General features: G+C 33.0%; 1 protein-coding gene across 3 annotated transcripts in view; it reads right to left on the reverse strand.

Annotated features, from left to right (window-relative positions):
- CALCRL (calcitonin receptor like receptor) overlaps nt 1-21,269 on the reverse strand; it is a 102,741-nt gene that overhangs the window by 27,024 nt on the left and 54,448 nt on the right. For 2 of the 3 annotated variants that reach the window (XM_025404550.1, XM_025404552.1), the window contains 7 exons: nt 16,666-16,756; nt 16,322-16,491; nt 14,196-14,282; nt 11,887-12,019; nt 9,345-9,455; nt 9,127-9,239; nt 7,594-7,685 (listed from right to left, as the gene is read on the reverse strand). In XM_025404550.1, the coding sequence (XP_025260335.1) occupies nt 7,594-7,685; nt 9,127-9,239; nt 9,345-9,455; nt 11,887-12,019; nt 14,196-14,279 (533 nt within the window). In that variant the 5' untranslated portion in view covers nt 14,280-14,282; nt 16,322-16,491; nt 16,666-16,756. The remainder of the gene's footprint in view (nt 1-7,593; nt 7,686-9,126; nt 9,240-9,344; nt 9,456-11,886; nt 12,020-14,195; nt 14,283-16,321; nt 16,492-16,665; nt 16,757-21,269) is intronic. The other variant, XM_025404551.1, reaches the window with a different exon arrangement.

A 21,269-nucleotide genomic window follows, 5' to 3' on the forward strand; every position in this document is an offset into this window, starting at 1 on the left:
AGCCGGGCGTGGTGGCGGGCGCCTATAGTCCCAGCTACTCAGGAGGCCGAGGCAGGAGAATGGCGTGAACCCGGGAGGCAGAGCTTGCAGTGAGCGGAGATCGCGCCACTGCACTCCAGCCTGGGCGACAGAGCGAGACTCCGTCTCAAAAAAAAAAAAAAAAAAAAGTTAAATAAATAATATCTAATGTTAAGCTGAAGGAAGCCTGGGATACAGACCACAGAATAGGCTATATCTCAGGACCATAGTGTATAACAAATTTACAATGACTAAATGAACGTACCGTGAGTTAAGAGAGCAAGGGTTATGCTGGGTAGGCAGTGAAGGGTGTGCTGTTCAGGGAACACTAGATGACTGCTTTTGAACTCAGTCCTTGTCAAACCTCTGACAGTGCAGTATTGCCAGGTTTTAAATAAATGAAAAGTCAAAGTTCCAATATGTCAAAACACGTACAACATCAGGGTAATTAGTAGAGCAAACTCTATAGGTTTCCACGTAGAAATTCATTAATAGCTGTGTTTAAATATGGTTTAAAGATTAATCATGTGGGAGGCTGAGGCAGGAGAATCGCTTGAACCGGGGAAGTGGAGGTTGCAGTGAGCCAAGATGGCACCACTGCACTCCAGCCTGGGTGACAGAGCAAGACTCCATTTCAACGACAACAACAACAACAAAGATTAATCGTGCACAATTTTCAGAGAAAAGTTAGAGCTTAAAGAAAAACTATACTTGCTCTAATTGAAAAAAAAATATGAAGAAACTGGAAATGAGATAACAGTTCACAATACTGTTTAAATATATTCAGATGTGATCTAAGAAAAAAATGAGAATTTTGGTCATTTGTACTGAGAAGCAGAAGTACAAGCAATAACAGGTTATTTTAATAAGTTAAATTTGAATGCTTTGATCTACCAATTGGATAGAGGTTATTTTTCTGAATTTTATTTGGGACCTATGGCAAGTACCTACAGAAGATATCATTGTTTACATAGTTCCAAATATGCAACTTGGCTTTTAAATTGTTTAGGGTCAGTGTCTGAATGTTAGCAAAGATGTTCTTTAAAAAAATAAATAAAATAAAATAAAATAAAAAACAACAGCATTTTCTCTTTTTTTCTATAAAAGTTGGATAGATGTCATATGCTCTCTTTTCTGTGGAAAAAAGATGAAGCCTTTTGTCTAGGTTGTAAGAGTGAGATTTGCTCTGCTCTCTGATTTTAAACAGTAATTAAAATATAATTTGTAACTAATTCCAGTAAAGTTTATTTATTTATTTATTTTTTATCTAAAGGGTTCCACTTTGTTTTTCCAAGAATCATTACGAGTTAAGAGTCATTGCCTCTCAGGGCTTGGCAAGCCTTAAAGTTATGTCTCTTTCTCTTTTCCCCTCCCTCTCTGTTCCCTTTCTTTTTATCTCCTGCTCTGACTTGTTCCTTAAATTGGCTCTAATATAAAACTGAAGTATATCTGGTGAATACTGTTTTGTGTTCTCTGTTTCTAATTTAAAGAATGGATGAGTGGCAGACTTTTCTCTCTCTAAATAAAAAATAACAAACAGTATCCTAAATCAATTTTTTGTATGGTTCTTGGTTTTTATTAGGGTGGGTCAGTGACCCTCAATTACCAAAGAAGGGGGAAAAAAATTCCCATACTGAGTAAGCAAGAATAACTACAGTATCAGGAACTGGGTTAAGAAACAGAAAGGATCTGCTAATAGATATTTTTATACACAATGAATGATTTTCTGTGAAACATCAGCTCCTCTAGGAATTGTTTTCGGGTTAGTTGGACGAAAGCTAATAATTTCTATTGCCCCTGACTTCACAAGAACATGATTCATGAACCATTCAAATTCAGTATTTTCTGAGGTGACCCTATTCTTCCTTGGATCTAGCTGCAGAGTCTTTCATCTTGTTTTACACAGATGCTTCTACTGATTTGAATTTTAGAGTCTTAGTCTAATGCCTTTCTTTGTTGATGGAGACGAATAAGGCCAGACAATCTTAAGGGACATGTTGAAGGTCACAGATAAGACATGGGCAAGTCTGTCCTATATGTTAGCTTCAAAGTCAGTTCATGTCTTCATTCCTTAAAAGTTTATTGAGCGCCTGCTATGTGCAAGATCCTATGCTAAGCCCTGAGATGTATAAAGAAACAAAGCAGAGGTGACTCCTGCTCTCATAAAGCTAACTTTATAAAATTATTTTCATTAATTCTAGTGACATGTCCGGTAGATAATTCTGTGGAATAAATGTTAGACATATCTAAATTCAAAGACTAAAAATTCCTTAATATTGATTCAAAAATGGAGTAAGCTACATGTTAGCTTCTGGTCATAAAAAAGTCTTATTACTTTTGACTGATTTACTTAACCATAGCTTTTCCTATCGTAATTATATTATTAATTTGGTTACAAAAATGTTCAATGTTTACTTATTTTTTTACATGAATATTTTCTTTATAAACATGGTCCATTTAAAACTAGAACCTGAACTATTTAATTTTGTTTTTAAAGATCTTACTGATATAACATACCTACCAGAGCTAAATATTTATATTCAAACCTTGTAATGGACTAATAAGAAGTGAGAACAATGCCAATCATAGATAACATTTTTTGAATCAGACAATCTGATTAACACTACATCTCACTGATAACCCTGCCATCATCTCAGTCCTTATAGCAAATCTATGATGTAGATACTAATATGATCTGCATTTTTAACACACACAACTGAGGATTAGAGAAATGAAAAAACATGTTCCATGGTACCCAGCAAGTAAGTGACAAAGTGGAATTTGAGACCAATTCTGCCTGTCTAAAGAACACTCTCAGGCTGGGCACAGTGGCTCATGCTTGTAACCCCGACAGTTTGGGAGGCTGAGACAGGAGGATCACTTGAGGTCAGGAGTTTGAGACCAGCCTGGGTAATATAATTAAACCCCATCTCTAAAGAAAAAAAATAGTTAAAAAATTATCTGGGTGTGGTGATGTGTGCCTGTAGTCCTTGCTACTTGGGAGGCTGGGTGGGGGAGGATTGCTTGAGCTCAGGCGTTTGAAGCTGTAGTGAGCTATGATCGTGCCACTGCACTCCAGCCTGGTGACACAGTGAGAGCCTATCTCTAAAACAAGAAAGAAAGAAAGAACACAGTCTCCTGTAATCACATCTAGACATACAGAAAATATTTAAAATGCTCTACATGAGTTTTACTTGAAGACGGTTTCTCATGTTTTACCTAAGGCCTGAGAATTATAATAATAAAGGAAAATTTGCAGTTTTGCTTCTTTCTTTTCAAATTCATTTTTAAAGATTTGTAGAGTCAATTAAAATAATTAAGTGAACTAGAACACAGATCAGGAGAAATCTTGAAAATGTTACTTAATTAATTAGAAAATAAGTAAAATTAGGTGTAAGACTAGACAATCTCTTCACTGCTTATGGCTTATAATTTCTATCTATTGAAGTTTTACCCATCATTGAAGCATTTGCTTCAATTAGAGTATCACCTCAGGAATCTTCAGATTCTATGAGTTAGAATGGTTCTTTCCTTTCTCAGTGTCCCCCAGGTCTTTGTATCTCCAGAATAACACTCATTGTTTTGTTTTGTTTTGTTTATTTTACTTTGTATTACTGTTACATATGAGTATTTCAGATGACTACATAAATGTATTCTGAGTGCCTGTATGATTGATATAGTCTAATAAAAAAATTAGTAACTCTTACTACTTATTGAGGGGCTCCTAAATGCCAGGTCCTATATGAGTCTACTTTGCCCAGTATTTTAAATAACATCATGACCCATTATAAACACACACACACACACACACACACACACACACACACACACATCCCTGGGGCTTATTTAAAGCAAAATCAGGCTAAGTCCATACTATTAGCAAATAGACATGACAAGTTTGGAATACATCCCATGTCTTAATCATTATCTTATACTATCCATTAAAATTAAGTTATGCCTCAATTCAAGTTCATACCTCTCATACTAACTCACCATTGAAAAATTCTTTTTTTTTTCCTTTCAGTTCACTATATGGAATAAACAGTTAATTGTACTTTCAGTAAAAACTTCAAGTAGAAGCAAGGTAATTATTTGAAAAACGTATTTTTTCTTTTATGTAGAGGTCAAATTTCTTATATTGGCAAGACACTCATTTCCTTTAACAAAGTTTTGCCTATGTAGCATGTTATACATCTTGTTTAAAAGCATGGGCATTTTAGCAAACAACAAATGCATGTATTTATTGCACACAGTAATCTTTATTTTAAAAAAATATTATTTTTCTAAAAAATTGGCCTATTTATATGTAAAACATGAGAACAGTATTTGGGAGAACCAAATTTCTGGCCTCTCTTTCGGAATGAGGAATGTGCCTACAGGTTGCATCCTTAAAGTTAATAATTTAGTAAATATATACACAATATCATTTTTAAAAAAGCACTTCTCCATAGATGAAATAAACATTCTCCGATTTTAAATTTTAACCCTTCAATTAAAATTTAAAATTAGTTGTGAGTGTCAGTTGAATAGTATTTGTTCTTAAATGAAACATACATAAAGACAGATATAAAAATATTGAACATGACTTGATTCCAATTCTTTATCAATAAGAAATACAGTTTACGTGTGTAGATTAAGCTTGCAAAATACTTTGACAGATACCAACTTCCCTGATATGGAGATTGTATATTTTGATTAAAAAGTTAACTCTTTCATTCTAATCCTCTTTACTAAATTACTGTTTCGTTCGTAGATTCTTGGGCTTGGAAAGAGCATTACAGATCCTCAGGTCCAGCTATGAACCCAGGATAGAAAAGCCATCTACTTCAACTTTCCTGATAGGTTAACAGCTAATTTCTGTCTGAAAACCCTGAGTGACAGGAAGGCAGATGGCAAGGTTCATTACATTTTCTTTAGTTATATTCATTTTTTTTTATTTTTAAATTGAGCTTTTTTTTCTGTTTGTTATTATACCAACTGTATTCTTAATTATAGTAATTTGGATTCTTGAAGTCATACATTGTGCCTTATATATTTTGTCTTTTTCTGGCTTAATGCTCCTGGTATGGTACCTTGATGCCCTGATCAGTTGGTATTTTCTTCAGTTTCTTCACTTGATAAGTTAATTTTTATGATATCTTGCTTTGCTCTCATATAGTGAGCCAGGTGAATAAGTGGTCTGATTAGAGATTTAAAATTGAATACTGTACATTTGTTGGTGTCATTTGGCTTGCAGTATTGTTTTCACTTGGCAGCTCTACTCTTATCTAATTAGTTCACAGCAAGCATTTTCCATTAAATCTTAGACTCTTTCACATGAAGGAACATAATTAATTTTGCATTTGACTTTAGGAAATTGGTGCAGGACTTTACTTATCTTTACTAAATTCCAACTTGTTTGGGACCGTATGACTTAGAATTCTAGAAACCATTGTCCTCCCTGTAGCCACTGGTTTTGACAGGCAAATGTAATTGTTGTATTTCCTATCTTTATCCTCTTCAAAAATTTAATGTGCTTGGATATTTCGACTTATAACATGCAACATAAAGAGATCATTTAATCTGAAGACTCTCAGCTGTATTAGTTTTTAATTTGCAGAGACAGTGGTCTTCCAAATGTTAATTAAAATTTTACCCTATATCTACTATCATTAATTGCAATTCTGGAAATATTACAATGAGTAATTCAGGAAGATTTCACTGAGGAAGTGATGCTAAAATTTAGATCTGAAAGATAAATACATTTAATTAGACTAGGGAGGAGGCAAAGATAACAGGCAGGGCAAGTTAATGATTTTGGTTTTATATGAATTACAATGGAAAATCTAAAAATTTTAAAGCAAAGAATGGCAAAATCAGTTCAATATTTGATCTAAATATTTGAAACTATTATTCTGGCTGCCTTGTTTAGAATTAAATGAAGAGAGAAAGTGAATTTACTGAAGCTAAATAGAACAAGACTGCTGGTGATGGCAGTAGTGATCAGCAAATGGAATAGATTAGAAGGGTTTCAAAAGGTTAAGTTCACCAGGTATAAGGAAAGAGTGACAGAGAAGAAAAATGAGAGAAATGTTATCATGGATCACTCTTAAATTTCTGGCCAATGTAATTGGATTTCTGGTAGTGTCATTTGTAAAGATGGGTCACTCTGGAAGAAAACCAACTTGGGTTAGAAGGAGGTAGATACTATGAATTTGTTTTGAACATGTTCATTTTGAGATATTTTTGAGACGATGTGTTTCAAGAGCCATAAAAAGATATATACCCTTTGACCAAGAAATCCCAAGACTCTGGGAATGTAGCCTGAGAAAACAGTACAAACTATGGGAAAAGTTATAGTTGAAAATGTCCATTGCAGTGTTTTTTAATTGGAAAAAATGAAAGCAATGTTAATACTCAGAAATAGAGAATTTATATAACAACTTTTGTACACTCACTAAATGAAAAATTATTTAGCTGCTCAAATGGTTGTTTAAAAACTGCTTAGTAACATATAAAGTGCTAATTATATAATGCTGTTATAAAAATAGTTCAAATATTTAAATGCTATAATTAAAACTGTAGAAACAATATGAAATAAAACTAGAAAAATATAAGAAATTGCTTAATAGGATATTAAAATTATAGGTTTATATATATATATATATTCTTTGTCTAAAATTAGTAGAAGAAGGAAGTTGGAGGAAGGAGGAAGAGTAGGAAGAGGAATAAGAAGAAGAGGAGGAGGAGGAGGAAAAAGAAGAACAAGAAGAAGGAGAAGGAGAAGAAGAAAGAGAAAAGAGAAGGAGCAGCGGCGGCGGTAGCAGCCACAGGAGCGGAAGGAGCAGAAGATGATGACAATGCTGATGAAGATACAATGAAACATAGCTACTTACTCTTGTCACACTGAATTCTATAATTATTACTAATGATCAAAATTATGAAAATCTTGTGAAGGCATAAAATAATGCATGCATGACTTAGAATTTAACTTTCTAGAAATTTAAAATTGATTGTTGATTGCTGTGTTCAAAAAATTGGAGCTGACTCTTCCTCCTCAAAAAGGAGTGAATTACAAGTAAAATTGAAAGTACAGTCACACCTTTTTAATGATGATCCTCCAAACCAGGAAAAACCCTAAACAAAGTGTATTTACATTATATTTTTGATGACATATGTTAAATGCCATTGTTATTATTTGCACAAAATTCCAGTTTCTAAAATGGACACTTACTCTGTTATTAAAATTGGCCAAAAGCTAAACACACAATTAAGAAGGCCTATAATATTTAACAGTTCCCAAAGCAAATACAGTTAGGTTTGTATATTAGTTTGGACTCCTTATTATATGTCTTCACTTTTATATGCCTACTAATTTTGTAAAATTCAGGTTAAGATATTTCATCAATCTCCTCTACATATTTTACAAAGCTGAGATCAACTTAATTTCAACTTATTTTAAACATTCAACTTATTTCAAACATTATAAATCATCTATATTTGTATATTTTGTCAGACATGACATAAATATGCACATGATGGGGCATTCACCCAACACATCTAGTAATTTTCTTAAAATATTTTAAATTTACTTACTTGAAATAAAAGAATATGCCAAGCGAGATAAGCAGTGATGCAATAGATAATCCATGTCCAATTATGGTCAGGTAAAACAAATTTAGTGCAGTCTGTAATTTGTATAAACAAAAAAATTTGGTTCATATCAATACTATAAGTATCTATAATCCTACATATGCATAAGTTCAAATTCAATTTAATAAACTATATTTTTAGAAATATGTGATCTCATAGCCTTACAATGATGAGTTTGCAAACCAATAAATACTTGAATGCGTCTGGAATGAAGAATACCCATCCAGTGAAATTATCAAAATTTATAAGTTGTATGCCTTTTTATTTTTAAATATTTTTTTAAAAAATTGGAAGTCAAATATTAAATCTATAAGGCAATACTTTTATTGATCTAGATTATATACTATATGAAACTAGTATTTTATATTTTGTGCACCTTCAAACAAATGCTACATGATGATTTGTTTTGTTCAGACTTAAATGCCAGATAAAGGTTTCTTTTCCAACTGAGTTGCTTTTTCCTTGGCAAATTTGAAGCTCAGAGGCAAATCTCAATTTGTTAACTTAGAAGATTCTATGATCTGCACAAATGTGTTCTTTCTCATGGTTTTCACTTTTTTATTTTTATTTGTCTGTATTCCATTTATTTGTAACCTACCACTTTATTGTGTATTTGTATAATTTTCTTCCAATTCTTATCTGAATAAGCTGGGAATACACTATTTATAAACATAACGATAGCTGGTAGTTATCAAGAGCTTACTATATGTTAATCTTTTAAGTATTTCCCTTATGTTAAATCAATCCCTCTGAAAATAATGAGGACGGAATCTATTCTTACCCTCATTTCATATATGAGGGGACTGAAGCAGAGAGATGTAAAATGGCTTTTTTAAGGTCAAACAGCTGGTAAGAAGCAGAAAGAAGAGATCAGGTTTTAGGACTCACAGTTGTAATCACTGTAATAAACTGCCTCTATTATAAACACATGCAAATACATGCAAGCGTTTTCTATCGAAACTATATTATAGTGCCAAAGTGTAATTAACCTTGACTCCCATGTGTAGTGTTTAAGGATGCGATCGTTAATGCGAGTGACCTAAGAGCCAGTCAGAATGAGAGCCTTCTGCTGAGGGAGAGCCAGGACACTTTAAACCCTGCTGGGCTTATCCTGTTTACTTGAGCGCAGTTTCAGAGGTCATTCTAGAAATTCCACTGCAAATGAAAGATTTTCCTTTTCTTACACTTTTAAGGTGTGTTTTCTTTGGAAAATTTGAAACGCTAATACTGAAACATTGACTTGTAAATGACACTCTTACCTAACAGGATTGCTTTTTCAGTGTAATGACAAAATCAATAATAATTTTTTCCACGGATATATTTCTTCATTATTCTTCTCAAATTATATTATGAAAAGACTTTATAAGGGAATGGAATAATGACTTTATTTTCTTCAATACAGTATTGGACAAGCAAGCTAACAAGCTGTTTAAATAGATAGTGTAAGTTAAATTTCAATTCAGAATTATGACATACCTTCACTTTCTCGTGGGTGTTAACATTACACTGGGTGTAATTTGTCCATGTTCTGTTGCTTGCTGGATGTCTAAACCAGTTTCCATCTTGGTCACAGATCTTTGTAACTTTTTCTTTAAAATTAAAAAGAAAAAAAAAAAGGAAAAACAGTAATTTAATTAACCTCGGGCTTATTAAATAGATGTCAAGGATATATGTAGATACATTTCTGCTTTTACCTGATGGATCAAAGTCCTGAAAGTAATCAGGGCAGAGCTGCATTGATTCAGTTCCTGCTGCAACATTGTTCCAGCAGAGCCATCCATCCCAGGTTCTGTTGCAATAAACGCCTTAGTGGGGAAATAAAAATTAGGGATAATTAAATCCCTCTACTTATACATGAAGACATAGTCTTAAAAGTGGTTTCACACTGATGTGGAGTAAAGGCTATCTACTGAAAATGCAGATATTATATAAAAATCTATATATAGAAATTATTTGACTTCCCACCAAGTAATATTATAATAATTTGTGAATTAAATTCTAAATTCAATTTTAAAATATCTAAATATATAAAGTTTAGATTTGATTTTAATTGTCAAAGATAGCTATTTGTTTAATAAATCAAATGGTCTTTGCTAGTTGTCCTTAGCCATAATGTAGTGATTAATTAGTGTCCCTATGCTTAAATTAAGAAAACAATGGGAAATTAGAAACATGTTTCATTTTAGAAACTATATTCTCAGGGCAAGCTGTTAGTATTTTCTGAAGCAAGCAAATCAATATTCCACTATTTCCTATTATACCGTTGTAACCCTGAAAGATACCTATTTAGGCCCCTTCACCAAATTCTGGCTCTTCATTCCTTTTCTTTTCAAATACAGTAGAATGTTTAATAATCTCACATTTTTCTCCAAAATTAAAGAAGGAACTTCTTACATTAAGATATATAGTTGTTTTTAAGGCATAGGTAAATTAAACCCAATGTTCAAATGTTGTAACAGTCTATAATCAAGAGTGTAATTTTCTTTTCTTTTCTTTTCTTTTCTTTTCTTTTTTTTTTTTTTTGGGGGGGACGGAGTCTCGTTCTGTAGCCAGCTGGAGTGCAGTGGTGTGATCTCGGCTCACTGCAACCTCCACCTCCCGGGTTCAAGTGATTCTCCTGCCTCAGCCTCCCAAGTGGCTGGGACTACAGGCATGCGCTACTACACCCAGCTAATTTTTGTATTTTTAGTAGAGACGAGGTTCCACCATGTTGGCCAGGATGGTCTCAATCTCTTGACCTCTTGATCCACCCACCTTGGCCTCCCAAAGTGCTGAGATTACAGGTGTGAGTCACCACACCTGGCCCAAAAGTAATTTTCTAACTTGTCAGGTAGAGATAGAACCTTGATTGCTGCATGAGATGTTTATTGTTTTTAACAGATTTGCAAAGCAATATCGGATTTTATCTAGGCCTCATGAAAATAGAACAAAATTCTGATGGCCTGTAAGTTCAAGTAAATTGAACTAAAAAACAACAATATTTTAATGTTTCCCTAGATAATGTTTTCTGCCCTGTCATTTTTGGGACAATTATTTAAATAGTTTGAATCCATATATTTCTAGATAAAATACATTTTATGGCCTATTGGAAAAAAAATTCTTGATGTAGTTTTAGAAAGCATCTCAGATATGTCCATATCACAGCTCCAAAAGAATCTATCTAATTCACTACAGCATTGGTAATGTGATAGAGTGCAAGGTGCAGAATTTTTGAAATTGTGTTTTATGGCATTTGAGTGAGATGTAAGTAGGTATTCCATGAAAAAAGTTTCTCTGGTCAAATGGATTTTAGAGACCCAAAGTTGAAATAAAAATAGCTCTTTATTGCAAGACTTTCTACGGTATTTAAAATTACAAAGTATATTATGAAACTTCAAGAAGATGTATTATGCAATGATTCCAAACTTCTTTTACCACAGAATACTTTTATTATGAAACTTTACAAAGATATTCCTATTGTTCAACAATTAAATTTAAAATCTACTTTTACATAATAGATAGCAAGAAGGCTTGGAAGGGTTTCAACGTTAAAAATATCTAAAGAGTCTTTTAAATTTTATTTTACTGTGAGTTTTACATTTGATATTTTGAAAAGAACTCTTTCTTTAAGGTTGCCAGGTAAAATATAGGACCTGTTTTTGTTTTGCTTTATCTGGCAACTCTGCTTGTGCCACTCATCTTTTATCTTCAGAATCTAGGCAAACATCTGGTGCTTAGTAGGCTCTCAATAAATGTTACCCAAAAAAGCAAAAGAATATCTTAATGAAAACAGAAGCACTTAGATTTCGTTAACTTTGCCACCAAATCTACTATGCAAAGTGTGTGTATTATGCAAAACAACACTTTTGTATTCATTATATTATTATCAACCTCCTGTCAAGCAGGTAGTTTAAAAAAGAAAAAAGAAATACACAATTACATAAACTGAAAAAGTCAACTGTCATTAAGATTTGTGTTTTTGTGTTAATATTAATACTTATTTGATTTAAATATCTTTGCACCATAAAAAGAATCATACTAAACAGATCACTGTCACATATTTTTATTGTTTTTAAAAAGCAATATAACATGATGTCATAAAATGTTCTTCAAACATAATTAAAACTGCACATATACAAAAAGGTAGCAATTAATCTATTTTTAACAATGGACCTAAGGAACTTATGATGATATAATGGGGGTAGTTTTCTTTTAAAAATATGTCAAATGCATTTACAATTAAGTAGCCATGCTTACCTTCTGCTTGTTGAATGGGGTCTTGCATAATCTTTTGGTAACATTCATACTGAGCTGTCATGATTTTATTTCTAGTAACTCCCAACTGAATTGAGTCCTCAGGACTCTCTTCTAATTCTGCTGTAACAAAAATCTAAGGGATTAAAAAAACAACAACATCAACTTCATGAAAAGGATTATGAAAATGTGTTTGTCAAAGGCAGTCTGTCACAGTGGAAAACAGCAAGTGCAGGGATGTACTGAGAGATAAACTGGCTCTCTGGGGAAAAATCCCCAATTTGTAGTGTTTGCTATTTCCATGGTATAAATATCCCCACCATGTCCAATTTCAAAACACCAACAAGAAGTCACCATTGGCAGAGTGGGAAAGCACAGTTGGTTCTCAGAAGCCTGTGATAGCCAGCTCCAGGACATTCCTTAATATGTGTTCCGGAATGTCCAGAGAGAGATGCCTTCCAATCTGACCCCAATGCTTTTCCTGGCTCTGTGAATGAAGGCAAGATATTGTCTGTCCATAAGCCTCTGCTTCCTTATTGTAAAATAGTATAAAATAGCATCAAGATAACAGAGGAGATATATCTGGCACGTGGAAATACTTATAATGTATTGCCATTGTTATGATATTTTGATAATCAAAATAATGGCAACATCATTTATGATGTTGATAAATAGAAATTTTTCTTGTATGCACATCAGTAATGTTTTTAGACAAGGTGTGTATTTATTTTCTTCCAATATAGTAGCACTATTTTAAGCTTCAATTCTACTTTAGTTTTCACATGACTTTTTTTTCTGATTTATAATATGAAGCCCAAATAAACCTCTTTTTAACACTTTTAGCAGTAATTTTTGCATAATTTCTATTAATTATATTCCATAAGCTGTTATCTTCCTATCCTTACTTTGTCCCCTCATTGTAGTATTTCTTTTTTCTAGCAGGAAGTTGAATTTAGTAAAGTCAAAATGACATTCCACTCAAGCTCAAGTTTTACCATTGTGTGACCACCATTTAACATTAACTCTTTCATTCCTTTATTGTTTTAATTTCCAAATAAAGAATTATGTCATGGTAGTGCTACACAAGTAATAAATGGAAATGTGGAACATCAAGAAAAGTAACATATTTGAAAACCACATAAAAGTCCGTAAAAGTGCATAAATCCATATCATTTTTATCCCTACTTGGAACACGGACTCTGATTTATACACTATCTTACATGAATTCAAGAGGAAGAGTCATAATTTCTTAATTACAATAATCAGTTGCTAATCTGTTACAGAATTACCTGCAGGAAAGTAATGTTCTATGCAGCTCACTCAGTGGAGGGTGGGAGCTGAAGTCAACTTAAAGATATCATCTAAGAAGTGCAGAATTTGGACTGCTCCCAGACTTGAAAATGTTTTCAAATACAAATGCTGACAGGGATATACTCTTGTTTTTTTGTTTGTTTGTTTGTTTTCTCATTTAGGTTTTCTGTATTCTCTGTATTGTTTCCATCTTTGTGGTGTTTGCTTGGAAACACCTCTAGAAAATTCCTGCTGCCACAGGAGTAGATAAGAGTAGGTCTCTTGGTTTCTCATGTTTATAATGAGATAAGATCATGGTCAATATTTTATTTTGAGGTAGAGAAAAATATGGGTGATTCATTACTATAATTAAAAATAAAATTAATGTATGAAGTATATGACTCCTCCAGCAGAGCAATCTAGTTTTTGTCTTATTTGCCTACCTTTGACTTTGGGCCCCATATCCCCAGTGTATACATGTACAGGGGCAGATGAGTGTGTACACTTATGTACACACATGCCCCAAATTTAACATCAATGTCTGCTAATTTGAGTGAATGATTGAGGAAATTAATTTAAAACAAAGTGCATGGTTCTAAATTGCCTTGCAATCAAGATATGTCAATCAACTGGCAGAATGGGAGAAACATCAATGGAAAAATCACTTTTTTAATAGATCTAACTCTGAATCTACAATTCTGGTTGAAACTATTTTCTCTACTATGTACAACATGTACTATAGAGTCATTCCATTTCTTTTTCAATCTCTGATTACTTTCCTCTGGTGTCTTACGCATTTGTGTGTATTCATCTTTCCCATTCTGATCCCCTCCACTTCCTTCTCATTCTATGCCCGTTATAGGACTAAAAGCATACACCGAATGAAAACACATTATTGCTGTATCAATTGGATATAAAAATGTAATTAATTTCTGTATCTAGTAACTTCTTTAATATTCTTTATCAATTATAGGTATACTGGAAGCGAAAACAGACATAATCGTATATATTTTTATGCTTACCATAAAAAACGGCAAGAGAACCAGAAAATACAGGGTACACTTTTTCTCCATCATTAAGCCAAAATGAAATATGCTATATAACATAAACTGCAACAGAAGATAAAAGAAGTATAGTTCATCAATATTTATGAAATAAATGCAGATGGTTCTCAACAGAAAATTTATTTTAAAACTACACGATAATTCAATAATTTTACTTTAAAGATTTGATTAATCTTTTTTTTTTTTTTTTTTTTTTTTTTGAGACGAAGTCTCGCTCTGTCGTCCAGGCTGGAGTGCAGTGACCGGATCTCGGCTCACTGCAAGCTCCGCTTCCCGGGTTCACGCCATTCTCCTGCCTCAGCCTCCCGAGTAGCTGGGACTACAGGCGCCTGCCACCTCGCCCGGCTAGTTTTTTTGTATTTTTTTAGTAGAGACGGGGTTTCACCGTGTTAGCCAGGATGGTCTCGATCTCCTGACCTCGTGATCCGCCCGTCTTGGCCTCCCAAAGTGCTGGGATTACAGGCTTGAGCCACCACGCCCAGCCGATTAACCATTTTTTTTAAGACATGGTCTCACTCTGTCAACAAGGCTAGAGTGCAGTGCCACAATCTCAGCTCACTGGAGCCTGAACTTCCCAGGTTCAAGCGATCCTCCCTCCTCAGTTTCCCAAGTAGATGGGTTACAGGTGCGGGCCACCACACCCAGCTAATTTTTGTATTTATAGTAGAGATGGGGTTTCACCATGTTGGCCAGGATTACAGGTGTGAGCCACCCTGCCCAGCAGATTAAAATAGATTAAAATTGCAAATGTTGCAAAAGCATTATGGTATAAAATGTTAAGGAGCTTATAACATTTTAATTTAATTTAATTAGGCTTACAAACAGAAAAACTTCTTACAGATGATAGAGAGAGAGAGAGAGAGAGAGAGAGAGAGAGAGAGAGAAATTAGAAAACAACTTGCATTTTTTGCCTTTACCAAAATTGGGATCAAATTATAAAGGCATTAAAATAAAGAGTTTTCATGGACATAAAAATTTTTGATAGCACATTTTATTATAAAGCTTACCTTTATTTTCTATAAGTATTCATCTCATTTTCAATTTTCTGACTGCTTAGCAATTTAAGGAAGGAAATTGTTCTGAAACAATTTCTTGAGAATCAACATCTGTACATCATAAAAATGTCCTTATAATTTAATAGAAATTATTCTTCACTACTGAAAATCAATTTTTTAAAAAATTAGGAAATAAAAGATTCCCTAAGTCATCTACATTATTGAAATAAGGTTTCAGGGAATTAAGTGTATCAAATAAAATGTTTGTTTGAATATTTGTAATACTAAATACAATTCTGAGCTAGTGAAAAATGGCCTCTAAAATGCTACCCACTGGCTTCCTAATTCTAAGAGACAAGAAATGCTAGAGTGTATTTCCAAATGCTTACACCCTGTGAAGTCCAGGAGCAACCTACTCTGACATATTGTCAGGATGTAGCCATATAATATAATATTCATTTAACTAAATGATATGGTTTGGCTCTGTGTCTCCCCCTAAATCTCATCTTGTAGCTCACATAATTCCCGCGTGTTGTGGGAGGGACCCAGTGGGAGATAAATGAATCATGGGGGTGGGTCTTTCCACTGCTGTTCTCCTGATAGTGAATAAGGCTCACAAGATCTGATGGATTTAAAAATGGGAGTTTCCCTGCACATGCTCTCTTCTCTTGTCTGCTGCCATGATGTGATGTGCCTTTCACCTTCTGCCATGATTGTGAGGCCTTCCCAGCCACGTGGAACTGTAAGTGCATTAAACCTCTTTCTTTTGTAAATTGCCCAGTCTTGGGTATGTGTTTATCAGCAGCATGAAAACGGACTAATACACTGAACATGCAAACACTATTTTTAAAGGAGAGAAAAAATTTCCAATCAACAGATATTTGCCACTGAACTGTGAGCTTAGATTTAATTTTGTTAGGAAACTAGTAATGATTTTTATTAAAGGGCTAATTTGGGAAAAAGAATTATAAAAACTTTTTTACATGTTCACATGTTTTGCTTATTATTTTTATTATGACATTCAATGAGAGCACACCATTAATTGTCACACACAATTTGTGCCATTGCTAGCCCTCGCCAATGACTCACCTAGAAGTTGTAGCAATCTTGTTTTATAGCAACCTTGTCAAGTTGTAGTTGACAAATTGAAGTTTGTAGCAGTCTTGTCAAGTTGTAGTAGTTTTCTTTTTAGTGGTAGCAATCTTTCAAATATTGTTTTCCCTTCTATCAGGTAGTCTGGGTTTTTATTATTAGATGATCTTGAGAAAAATATAACCAAAATATCACGAATCATTGTATTGATTTTAATAAAAATAGTGTTGTTATATACAGAAAACAATGAATCAAAGTTACTTTAATTCAGTAACTAATAAGTTAATATTTTAGTTTATATTACATTTTACCATGAGAAAATTTGATTTCCCAATACTTACATGCACAATTGTCTCCAGACTCAAATCACATTTTCTCTTGGATCATATTTGACATTGTCTTTAAGAATTTCTTAAATTCAGGGGTCAAGACCTGAAATATTGATAAATGTAATAATTTAATATTATACTAATGACCAAAATTATTTCTATGATACATTAAAAACTTCAAAGAAAATACTGCTACTAAGGTCATACTTTTATTGATTGATTCCAACTTTTAAAAACCTCTTTTGCTTACAATATATTTGAGTTATTATATAGCATTATCAGAATCACAGCAAGTGATGTTTCAATATGAATTAAAGATCTATGTTATGAGAACACACTTGGTCTAGAATGTACATATTTTCTATGAGTAAATAATTTTTAAAGAGTGATTATGTCGTTTTCACTTGAAAAATTGTTGATTTTAGATATTTACATTTTTTTCATAGAATTACTAAAATATTTTCCTCAGGCATTTATAAGTTAGATAAATATTTCTTTATTTATTGTACCTATAGTCATATAATTCCACAGTCATTCTAAATTATACTGCCTTTAAAAATAAATTTTGTGTTTTAATCTTCTCAGTGGAGCTTTAATTATTATCAAGTATTAATAGCAAGGTGAAAGAAAGGAGAGTTGTTTTGTTTTTGTTTTTTATTTTTATATACATTTTTGTTGAAGACTTGAAAATAGTAAACAGACATAGTAACTCCTAGAACCCTACTTATCATATTAATGATAATTTACTAGGATTTCTGTTAAAGAACAAAAAATTAAAGCAATTTACAATTCATTATTATATAATGCTCTTACATGCACATGTCACCTGGAAATGTGATCTATTTCTCTTGCAGATTTGGTTTCATATCTGATTTATCTTTGCATCCTTTATGACTGACAGTTAATAAATGTTTACCATATATGTGAATGAGTAAATGAATTAAAACATGAACCAGTAAAGTACTTTAGGATCCTAAAGTCACAATCAAGAACACTGATAATAAGTACTAATTGTAATTTATCTTCTTAGAAAGTTTTAGATAGTGTTTGAATATGTACTGACAATGAAAATTGTGGGGGTGTTTCTTATATCTACATGTCTATTTTCTTACAAAATAAAATCCTGAATACTATTCAGTTTTGAATTTTGTGATTGCTTAGATATTAAATAAACAGTAGTTTTCTGTATTGCATTTGGAAGACATAAAGGTTAGGCCACATTTAAGGCATTGTAGTACATACTTGAGATATTAGTAGTTCATATTTTTCTGTATAAAAGTATATATATTTAAATATGCTAGCAACAATGTAAATAAATATTATTCCATTTAAAAATCAGGTATGTTTTACAAAATAATTTTTTAATGATCTACACATGAGTCAGAATTAAATTTCCTTTAATATGCATGTGTAATCTAAATATTGAGGGGCAAAGTGCTTCAAAAATCATGTTTGAAGGTTTTCTAAACCCCACATATTTGAAAAATATTTCACCCAACATGACCATTATTTTTGTTGCTTATCTAATAGACTTCAAAATCAGAGTCCCAAAAAGTATCTTAGTGAAATATCTCTTAGTGGTAACTAAATCATCCTGATATCAATAAATAAAAAGTATTCAACTCACAAAACATTTACTAATGCAAATAATTCCAATTTTATAGCTTTCCTTCTTTACCCTATTCCCTGATGATCTGGCAATTGTGCTACTAGGAATAAGGTTGTATTTTTCACTGTGTAAACTTGTGTATTTCTAATCAAGGGGGCAGGTATATGGCCCCTGGGTTTGTCAAAGATGGAGCAGCAAGTTTAGGTAGCAGCCATTCAAACACATAGTGGACACCTGTACACTGCATGAGATCTAGTAATGACCAGTTCATTTGGTAGTGCAAGTCACTTGAGTCATCTACTTTGCAAAGGACCTATCAAAGTTTCCTTGCCAGCAGACACATGTGGTGAGTGGCAGTTATGGAAGAATCATCTCTTTCACCAAGAGGTCTCAAATTCCATAATAGACGAATCATGGCAAGGCATGTGCATAATGCCATTGCAAATATAGCTGAAAGTCAACTTAGATAGACTCTCATACTGGGAGATGAAATGATGGCATTGTTTTCAGGAGAAGTATGTTTAACTGTAATCCTTGATTTTAGCTCATTGGTTCTCTGCATACTGCCTTTAATTGGCTGATTCAGCAAGTACTTCTCTCTATATATTTAGCTTTTTCTAAATATATCTTCACGAAAATACAATTGATGCTAGTTGACCAAAGCTGTTAGGCAAATCATTTTTCATCTCTTTCAGATCTTGTTAAGTTATTTACTGATAACTGAACTGTATGTTATATCATGAAATATAATAGTTTCCATTTAATTTTAAGGAGAGACCAGGCAAATAATGAAAAGAAGTCAAGTTAAGTGATTAAGCCTGCCAGAGGATTTTTCCATGTGTTCTAAGGTTTGTTTAGTAGGAAAAGTATTTCAGAGTTGTGAAAGCTCTAATTTATACCGTTAAGTACATTTGTAATCATATTGGCACTGCTAGTTCGTACGGGCATTTTCTCTTCAAGAGCTGCTAGTCTCATAGTTCCTAAAAGTACTATTTTATTTTCCTTTTTCAAAATTAAACAAAGTGTTTTATTACTAGAAATGAGATAATTTTCTTTATCATCGAAAAGAATTTTAAAAGCCCTTTATTTCAAAATGTTTTCCATGCTTTGGCCCCCAACATCTTCAACATTAAAATAAAAATGATATATTTCATTACAAAAAGAACTCTGAAAAATAAAAATGTCTTAAAATCTGAAATAACTTTTGAAATATTACTGCCTAGTCACTCAAGAATTTATGTAACTTACCATTCTGGTTTTATTTCTTAATATATCATACATCTACAAAGACAATTTTCCCAAATTCCCTCCAAGAAAATGTTCCCAAATACTTAAATTTAAAGAGGGCAATTTTCTTGACATATAATAGTGTAAAAGCATGTTTTATTGTACATAAGCATTAGAAACCAATGTGACTTAATCAATATTTATAAGAACACACAAAAAAAATACTGAACATGCATACCAGTGCCTTGCAAGCCTATTTCTCATTTTCTAAAATTTGTATTATTCCTATACATACTTTCCATTAATTTATGCTTCTTTATAATAATTCTTATTTTCATTGAGTCGCCTAGCACTAATATTGAGTGTATGTTCACTCCAAGATTAAGCAAAATAATAACTTAATATTTTATTTCAGTATTTTTGAAATACCTTCGATTTTTCAGGCTCTAAACCATACTCTGTTTTTCATTTATGTATCCATTCACTATAAAGTTGGCTAACAGATGTACTTTCTATGCATATTTAATTTGCCATAAGGTTCACCAACCTGAACCTTTGTGTGAGCAAAGTTGAGCTGTGTGCTGTATGTTATATTACATGCTTTCCCTTACTTATGGCATATTAGACAAGCTACGTATCTCTTGAATCAAAACAAGGAATAAACACTCTACTCCAATCCCAGTGTTCCACACTTGCATGGCAGATGGAAACTTATTTCAATCATTCTACACAATCTAAGAAATGTCAAAGTGCAAGAGCCTGGTTAACTTATTTTTCTCACTGCTTACTTTTGGAAAAGCTAAGTCTTTGTGCTAGAATTGTTGTTGCAAGTTACTATCTTTACTTCCAATAGAGCCTTTTTAGACAGGATGTCACTCTGCCCCAGCTGAAGTGTAGTGGTACAATCATAGCTCACTGGTGTCTTGAACTTCTAGTCTCAAGTAATCCTCCCAATTTGGTTTCCCGAATTGTTGGGATTACAGACATGAGCTCCTGCACCTGGCCTCAAATAAAGTATGTAAAAGAAATTCCAGTGTAAGGTTTTAGTGCCCACTTCAACCTAGCTTGGAATACCACTCACACTTTTAATATGTAAAGCAGTTAGTAAAACAAAACATAAAGAAGCTTCACTTTCCTGAAGACATGTTACTGATATAAGAAACTTAAGCTATATGTCCTCTTTAGGATGTCATTTGAGTCATGCATTATTTTTTAAGCGATTGAGTGAGCAGGTGCCAAATCACTGATGTAGTACACACCACGTCCTCAAAGTGTGAGGTTGTGGGCCACCTGCATCAGAATCACCTCCAAAACTTGCTGAAAATGTTAAAATGGCCAGGGCCCACCAAGGACCCTCTGGAACAGAACCTTTTGGAGAAGAATTTAGGAATCTGCATGTTTAGTAGGCACCCAAGTAAATTCTTGGCCTGTTATACTTGGGAAAGCATAATATAAATATTTCATCCTCACTGGGACATGCCAAAACCTGAACACACTTATATTTCACTGTTTCTAGGTAGTGGTGAGACTGTTTTAAAATGAACTACAAAGTATAAATCAAGCAAAATGTTCAGTAGTGTTCCCAGGCATTATTAATGTCACAGAACTCCCAGAGCAAATTATTCAAATATCTATTTTAAAACATACCATGTAACTTTATAATTATTTCTTTATGTTTCTCTGCCATGAGATTGTGAGCACAGTAAGAATAGGGCAGGCAGCATATTCATCTCCGTGGCTACACACCCTAACAAAGCGATTGCATAAAGAGGGTATACAG

Source organism: Theropithecus gelada, chromosome 12, assembly GCF_003255815.1.
Source record: "Theropithecus gelada isolate Dixy chromosome 12, Tgel_1.0, whole genome shotgun sequence".
NCBI lineage: Eukaryota > Metazoa > Chordata > Mammalia > Primates > Cercopithecidae > Theropithecus > Theropithecus gelada.